The sequence below is a fragment of the Microchirus variegatus genome (genome assembly GCF_963457635.1).
Source record: "Microchirus variegatus genome assembly, chromosome: 16".
Taxonomy (NCBI): domain Eukaryota; kingdom Metazoa; phylum Chordata; class Actinopteri; order Pleuronectiformes; family Soleidae; genus Microchirus; species Microchirus variegatus.
In genome coordinates this window covers 13,319,782-13,328,672 of record NC_139817.1, presented here as the reverse complement: position 1 = coordinate 13,328,672, position 8,891 = coordinate 13,319,782, and the positions used below count along the sequence as shown (strand labels likewise).

The following is an 8,891-nucleotide window of genomic DNA, read 5'->3' as shown; positions in this document are numbered from 1 at the left end:
TTGAGCAACTCAAACACAACCTCCTGAATTTCTTTGTTATTTTTATAAATACTGAAAACTCTTCACGTAAACGGCAGATATGTGTTTGTAGCAATAACAGAAACTTGTACAACATCTAAATTGTCTAATAAGAAAGGTGAATCACTTTTGTCAGTTATGATCCAACCAGAGCTGAAACAATTCATCAATTATTAATCGATAACTAAATTAATCGTCAACTATTTTGATAATCGATTCATCGGTTTGAAGCTTTTTTCATGATTAAAACAAGATTACGGATTCCTCTTAAATGTGAATAGTTTCTTTGTTTTTTTTGCTCCACAGAACAAAGAAATCATTAAAACTGAATCATCATTTGAAGACATTCAAGAACATTGTCATTTCCAGGTTTGACCAACACTGATCAACGTTTTTTAACATTTTCTGACATTTTATGGACCAACCGAATAATCGATTCGAACATTGTGAATAAATACCTGTTTTTATTCTTAATTTCCATTCATCTTGAACTACATCCAAGTAGTAATTTCATGATTAACTCATTGGCTGCCAACCGTTTCACACGTTCACGTTTTTGACTGATTTTCCAAGACCCACAAAACGGTGTGTTCTATGACGATGTAAACACCAAAACTACCAAAGGAAAGAGTAGAGACTCTTCTTTTATCAGACGTCACTGGCAGTGAACTGTTGTATTTGAATTGACGTCTATATATGTCATTGGTAGCCAATGAATTAAGGACTATTTCATTGATGAGTCAAAACTTAGTTTTAAATAATAATAAATGTATGTTTATTTCTTGCATTAATAGCCAAGATTATTAATAATTTATTTATTATGTCACATGTCAGGGGTTACCAGCTTTAACCCAGAGACCAGAATTGGCTTTGTTTTATATTATTGTACATGTAATTTTCAGTGTATTTGTATTTCTAGCAACTTTTACTCCACTACATTTCCTCCGACAATCTTTGTTACCCGTTACTACCAAATAAATTCAGCAGAAGAAGAGTTGGTAATGGTCTGTATTTTTATAGAGCTTTTCGACTTGCTCAAGGAACATGGCTCAATCTCCTCCTCACTTTTGAAACTGTAAAATACTGTAAAAGACTTTTACTGAAGTACTATGATTAAAAAATGACATCAACTTCTACCAAAGTCATTTTCTGGTAAAATACTTGTACTTTTAATCCAGTATCCCTGCTAATTTTGTCATAATTTGTCTTAACTTTGCGCACGTTATCCATCATATGTTTGATGCAAAATTCCTGATGTCACCTTTTTCCAGTTGTGGGACAAACGACAGATGAAGCTCTTTTCAGTAAACTGAGGTTTTAATGTGTTGACACTTAAGCACAGCAGTCTTGCCGAGTACAGTCGTCCTTTTTTGTTTTTCCTTTATATCAGGTCAATTTGAACAGAACGCAGGAGCTGGACACACACACACACACACACACCTGCTCCTCTACACACACACACACACACATAGAAAGAAAGAAGGGGAGAGACAAAGAAAAACAAAGAAAGAAAAAAACCTCTCGGCCACAAGTATCAAACAACCTGCAGGCACCTGTACACATCACTGTATCATATATTTCTTTTTCTTTTAAATATTATTTCCTTATACAGATACTCACTGTATTCATAATCACTTAAATATTCAGCAATCCCATACTTTGCAGACTACATTCTCAAGACGAGTCTCATTAGATACACTACACATATACAGAATCATTGCAATTAAGATAGGTCCATGACTAAATAAATGGTAAACTGGTAAATTATAAGGAGAACAAGGGCATCACTGAAGTATCTCAGGTTTGGTAATGACATCAGTCGAGGTACAGAGGGGGGTGGGGACACGCATCACACACATGAGTTCAGTGGTAGAAAAACAAAAAACAAAACACAGGTGTGTTAGGAGGGTTCAGTCACAGGATGACCACACGGCAAAAAGAAAGTAAGGAGCGCTGGATAGTTCTATGCATAGACTGTGGCTGTGTTTTCATGCTCTCACTCACCCCCGTGACCACTGAGAGAAAAAAAAGAAGAAAAAAAAAAGAAACAAGAGATTATCCACCTTAGATTAGATTATTTCCATAAAGATCAAGAAGCAGATAAGGGTGTAACATCAAAGCCCAGGCCTTAGATTCCCCTTCTTAACTGTATATATTGCACTTTCTGTTTAGATCCTGCCTCTATGAGGGAACAGAGGAACATTTTGTGTGATGAGTGGAGGAAGAAAGAGGGCGGGGCTTATTCTAAAGGTCAAATAGCAGCAGGTGGGGGTTCTATGGGACGGAGGAACGGCAGGATGGACAATCTTAAAATCAGAAATCGCAAGAGAAATCAGAGAAATTGTTAAAATATAAGTGCAGAATAATGCTGACGAAGAAAACATCCTGTAAATCTGTAACTGTTAAATACTGAAAATGTGACATCTTCCTCTGAGGACTTGAGTTCATGTGATTCTACACCTGGGATTTTTGAACTTGAGAACCTGAATACGTCGACTTAGAAATTAAAAGAGAGGGGAAAAAAATAGGTTGTGTCTCTCGCAGACGGAAATGCTGCAAGAAAAAGGAAAGCGTGCATATGTACACTACCGTTCAAAAGTTTGGGCTCACTTAGAAATCCTTATTTTTGAAGGAAAAACACTTTTTTTTTCAATGAATATAACATTAAATGAATCATTATTAATGTGGTAAACGACTATTCTAGCTGCAAACGTCTGGTTTTTAATGGAATATGTACATAGGTGTATAGAGAAAGCAAAGTTTAAAGGGCAAAATTATTATTCAGAATAAAAATCCTTATTTGTAATCTTGTCAATGTCTTGACTATATTTTCTATTCATTTTGCAACTCTTTTGATGACTAAAAGCGTGACTTTTAATGGAAAACACAACAAAAAATGGATAGGTGACCCCAAACTTTTGAACGGTAGAGCATGTATGTACCGTCACCAAAATAACATAATAAGTTTATATCAATGAAATGTTTTTTTCTTGCAGCTTAACCAGGCAACATTTCCTCGTCGAGTAAACGAATGTATAAAAAGAGAAGAAGAAGTCAGTCAGCAGCCAGAAAACCACCCAAAAAGCACAACACTCAGGCAAAGCTTCATGCTGATTTTGTAAAGTTTTTCTCTCTTAGGTTTAAAAAGAGGGGCGATGTATGTTGTTTGCTTGTATTATACTGTATATATATATAGAGAGAGAGAGATGTATAGTATGTGTGCTATCATGTAAGCAGTGTGCATGCATATGGGCGCATACACTCATCAAGGTGTTCCTTAATTATTAATATTTCATTATCTCTACTAAGTTTTTTTTGTTGTTTTTTTAAACTCAGGGTGCGGCGTGTTCTTGTGTCGGTCATGCAGGCGAGTTTCAAGTATTCTTTCATCTCTGTGGTGAAAAGAGAGAACGAGAGACATGGCTTGTTGTCGGGGAGAAATGGATTCAGGAGAGGAGGCCAGGTGAGACAGGAAGGTGGCGCTGTTGTCCGTGGTGTCATTCCAGGGGAGGCAGGGATGGACAGAGCAGGGGGGAAGTAAGGAGCTCGGAGGGGCTAGTGGGTTGGAGAAGGCGGGGGTCTCCGACTGTCGTGGACACACAAACACACACAGAAGAGAAAGAGAGGAGAGGGGAGGGATGGTTGGATTATTGTTTTCAAGGTATTTGTTCTGGACCCAAATGTGTAAAAAATCATGCATATATATTGTATATATATAAAATGCTGCACCTTCAATAACACAGACACATCTACAGTATATCAAGGGGACGACACACCATCACTGTGGTACCAGGCTCACCATGACAACTACCAGAGTTTCAAAATATCCTTAAAAGTCTTGTGTGAAAAGTACGGTGGCCTCTGCATACCACGAAGAGTGTCATTCGTCTTTGTTTGCATCGGAAGCATCTGATATATTCAATTTCTGCCAATAAACCCTCCGAAATGTCACACACTAGACCTTTGAACGAGTGATGTCCAATCAACTGATTTCAGTCATTTTAAACCATTTCTGAACTATGAGGCTGTTAATACAGAGTAATTTTAAAGACATTATTCTCTAACTGTGTCACAAATACTGTTCTCCCAAAAAGAAGAAATAAACGGCCCAAACATGACTCTTCTGATTTTTATTTACATTTTTACACTTGTTATTTTTTATCCGTCCAATATCCAATCCAGTGATTTTGGCCAGACTGCTATTGATGCTGACAATACTGATTCCCATCCCAATCAATAACATAAAGCTAACACCAGTTAGCCTTAAAGGTGAATTATGTAATAAATCTAAAGCAACTGGCCATAAAATCCTCCTAATATGTTACAGAGACTCAGGAATAATGTTCATATAACAAACTGAACTCACCAACAACAACAGTACATACAAAATATTTGCATTAAAAAAAATATTTTGCAGACTGCAAATCATGTTTATGTTTTGAAATCATGTTTTGGCATGTGGCGCCACCTACTGCCGTCTACCAATCATTGCAGTCAGTAGAGTCTCAGCTGCCGAGCAACCACAGGTTGCCAGTTACGTCTGAATGTCGCAACCGTTTTTGGCCACATTCTTACACATGGCGCCTTTGAAACAGCAGTTTTTGAGGATATTTGGGTTGAAAACTGTTCAGCCCATCGCTGCTGTAAACTCAGGAAACTCCCACTCTGATATACCAAAATCAGTTCACACACTGATGCAAACACACAAACACGCACACACACACACGTGTGGCTGTGTGTGTGTGTTTGCCAAGCAGCGCTCTGAAAAGATAAAATTAATCATAAGAATATATAAAGATGGCATGCAGTGGAAGGAGAAAGATGATAATGACGATGATGACGATGGCAGAAAGTACCCACCAACGTACCAGACACTTTTTTTATCCCCTCACTGGTCAGTGACAGTGATTCTGTAGATTGATGTGTGGGACAGAGGTGTGGTGAAGGAGAGAGGGATGAAGAAAAGAGACAAGGAGTCCAAACGGGTTACAGTGCGGGGGAAAAGACCAGCGTCACGTGGGCTCAGTTCTCACACGGGACAAGAATCACAGACACACAGTAAAAAAGATCATTTGAATTAAAGCTGAGTTGATGTGTGAGAGCTTCGCCCCGGTGACACCGGTGTCCCCCGCAGGAAAAGACGACTTTGTCGCACAACTCTAATCTGACAAAAACAACTAAATTAGCAGGCTCAACAAACACGAGGCACGCACACACGGAACAGTTTACAAGAGCAACGACAACAGATACAGAAAACACCAGAGTTATTTGTTCCCCCTCATGTCAATCGCTGACTTATTTACACGAATGTGTCCTAAAGTTTTTTATATGAAAGAGCCCAAACTATCGCGACTCAATTCACACCATAAATTGTGCATAATATATCCTGTATCTGACTACTTTGAATAACTTCCAAGAGTCTCCTTTATGAATCACAACTTAAGCTAAAAACTAAAGACTAACCCTGGGAATAATGGATGTAAACGAGGCATTTTGTGTGTGTGTCTATACATCCATCTTAGTCTATTCATCTAGCTTCTATATCACGACTACGGCTCTCCATTTTAATTTACCTCCATCCTCCCCTCATCCAGATGTCGTCACATCCCCCTTAGTAACACACAGTATCCACACCATAATTTAAGTGATTATCTGATTAAAATCTACTGGAATATTCTCTATGTTGGTCTTAAGAGGGTTTAAAAAAAAAAAAAAATGTTTTCACTCACCTCGGCACACTTGGGGGTGCACGGTTAGGCCGAGAGGGGACAGTGGGTGGTGGCCCACTGTAGGGGTCAGGAGAGGCCCCGGGGCGAGACGGTACAGGGGGCCCTCCCGCAGGTGGAGGCCCGGGTGGAGGCCCACGAGAGACTGGGCGCACAGGAGGTCCTGGTGGAGCTCTGCGGTTTGGAGTTGGACTGGTGGCCGGAGACCTGGCGCAGGAAGGAAATCAATAATTTATCCGAATCAGAAACATAGAATAGTAGAATTAGTTCAATAAGATTGAGGGTTGTATTTGCTTTACCCAATAAAAGAATCGGTTACACTTTAGATTAGGGAACATATTCACCATTAACTAGGTGCTTACTAACATATATAAGTAGCATACTAGCCCTTTATTAGTAATCGTTAATCTTATTCTACATAACCTAATTCTACATAAATTCTACCTATATATATATATACATATAAAGGTGTAGCTGCTGGTTTAGTGGTGGTAAATATCAGCCTCTATCTTCTCTCACCTTCCCCCTGAGCCGCTCCGTTGCACCTGCAGCCAGGAGTCGTCGACAGGCGGCGGCATGCTGGTGCTTATCGTGGTTGTGCTGATGTCACCGATGATGCCGAGGGCCTCCCGCAGGGCGTGGTACATCCGCAGCATCTCGTCACGGTGCTGGGCCTGCTCCTGAGACTCCTCCATCAGCGTGCTCTGGTCGCCGCACGAGTACAGATTTGCCAGCATCTCGGCGTTGATGAACTCCTTTGTCTGGGAAAACAAAAACAAAAAAAGAAGAAGAAGAAGAGAAATGTTTGAAACACCGGACGTCTCACATTGGCTCTCACATTTGGCTCTGCATGAAAACACTTAGTGACTGACATTGTTGATCATGAGGTGCATGATGGTCTTGGGGATCAGGTCACGGACGGTCTTGTTGACGATGGCCATGTAGGAGTCGACCAGGTTACGGATGGTCTCCACCTGCCGCTCCAGCTGAGGGTCCATGCTGTGCATGAAGTTCTCCGAGCTGCTGTCGTCACCACCTTCACTCTGTGGGGACAAAAAATCCCAGCATTTGAATTGTGATGAGAAGAGTTGTAGGAACAAGGGAAAGGAGGGACATACCTGTTACATCTACACTACCGTTCAAAAGTGTGGGGTCACTTAGAAATGCCCCCTAATTTTTTGAAGGAAAATCACCTTTTTTCAATGAATATAACATTACATGAATCAGAAATTTGCTAATCACATTAGAAGGCTATTGGATGATTAGAAAACCTTTGAAAACCCTTGTGCAATTATGTTAGCACAGCTGAAAACAGTTTTGCTGGTTCTTTGACAAAAGGGCAAAATGATTAATTTGAATAAAAATCATTATTTCTAATCTTGTTAATGTCTTGACTATATTTTCTATTCGTTTTGCAACTCTTTTGATGAATAAAAGTGTGACTTTTAATGGAAAACACAACAAAATTATATAGGTGACCCCAACAGTAGTGTATGTTAGTGAATAAATATGCAGAGCAGCCTCGATCACAGGCCACATAGTAAACAATGTACATAGTCTTGTAGAATGTACTTATTAGCCACCAGGGGGCGACGCCACTGGTTACAGTTTGAATGGAGGTCCTTGTGGAAAATGTGGCTACTTCGCACACAAGTTAAAACATTAGTAAACATTTTTTTGAAGAGTTAATGTCTCAATCTATGGCAAGTGTGACAGGTGTAAACAACAAGTTGTTCACCAAAGTCTTTCAAATGTCTTTTTTTAATGAGATGAATGACAATGAAGAGACAAACATACCTTTCCTTCCTTCTCCTACAAGGTCAAACAGTGATGATGTAAAGGACAGATACAGAATCATGATCAATGAGAGACATGATACAACACTGATACAGATTTGATTTCTTGTCGACTACAATGCTGCATCTACTCTACTGTACTCTACTGTACTCTACTGCTAAATGAAATCCTACCGTGACGCGTTCAGGATAAACTCCAGCTCGGAGGAAGGAGGCCTTCCACGCGTCAACATCTTCCTGACTCTCACAGGCCAATTCCAGCTGACGGTAATCCTTATAAACATTCCTGTGGATGAAGAAAAACAGATTTAATATTTGATAGAAAACATTTCCAACTTTCCAAACAACTTTTTTACACCTCAGCTATGATTGAGAATATTTAACAGCTGTAAAGTTGGTAACACTTTAGATAAGGGAACACAAATTCACCATTAACTAGGTGCTTATGCATATCAGTAGCATACTGGCCCTTTATTAGTAAATATTAAGCACGTATTAACACCTTATGTAGGAAAAACATACACATATATAGATATATAAAACACCTTACTTCATGTCATAATAGAGGTAAAATAAGGTTATGTAGAATGAGGTTAATGATTACTAATAAAGGGCTAGTATGCTACTTATAATGTTAGTAAGCACCTAGTTAATGGTGAATATGTGACGTAAAGTGTTACCGTAACGTTATTATCATCATGATGAAGTTTCTCTCAATCAAAATAATAACAAAACACCCTGTTTGATGAATGCTCAAACCTACATCGGGAGGGATTGAGCCGATAACTGATTAATATAAACTTTAGGGTGTATTTTCACAATCGATTAATCCGTCGGTTATTTTCTCTTTTAATCTGGAATCCTTTGGTCCATGAAATGTCAGAAAACGTTGGAAGATGTTGCTCATTGTTTCTCAAACCTTTATTATGAATTATGAAATTATATTTATTGTTTTGTTATTTGGAGCAAAGAAACCGGAAAATAGTCACATTCAAGAAGCTGAAAAATCTGAAAATACTCAATATTCAAAACCTCAAACCGGTTAATCGATTGACAAAATAGTTAACGATTAATGGGTTATGGTTAGGGTAAATTGTTTTTCCCTGGGCCCAACTGTAGAGTTCTGTTGTGAAATTAACATCATATTTTTCCTACTCGCAACAGATGTAGACAAATATTTTCTTAATTGAGCAACAAATCATTGACATAAGTGATTTTATTATGTTTTAGTTAATGTGTGTGTATAATGACACCTCTGTTCAGTGTTGAAGAGGGCAAAGATCTGCTTGCTGGACATGAAGCCTTTCTCCACGTCACGCAGCTTCAGGTTGTCCACCTGCAGCATGTACTT

The 8,891-nt window shown here is 38.9% G+C and overlaps 1 protein-coding gene across 1 annotated transcript in view; it reads right to left on the bottom strand.

The window, feature by feature from the left end:
* Positions 1-2,269: 2,269 nt before the first annotated feature.
* The window catches only part of dnm1a (dynamin 1a), a gene marked incomplete at both ends in the record, with an annotated part of 49,381 nt that continues 42,759 nt past the window's right edge, over positions 2,270-8,891 (bottom strand). Inside the window, 7 exons of the mRNA XM_083902350.1 lie at positions 2,270-2,324; positions 5,748-5,951; positions 6,264-6,505; positions 6,617-6,787; positions 7,542-7,556; positions 7,715-7,826; positions 8,794-8,888. Of these exons, the coding sequence (XP_083758476.1) occupies positions 2,270-2,324; positions 5,748-5,951; positions 6,264-6,505; positions 6,617-6,787; positions 7,542-7,556; positions 7,715-7,826; positions 8,794-8,888 (894 nt within the window). The remainder of the gene's footprint in view (positions 2,325-5,747; positions 5,952-6,263; positions 6,506-6,616; positions 6,788-7,541; positions 7,557-7,714; positions 7,827-8,793; positions 8,889-8,891) is intronic.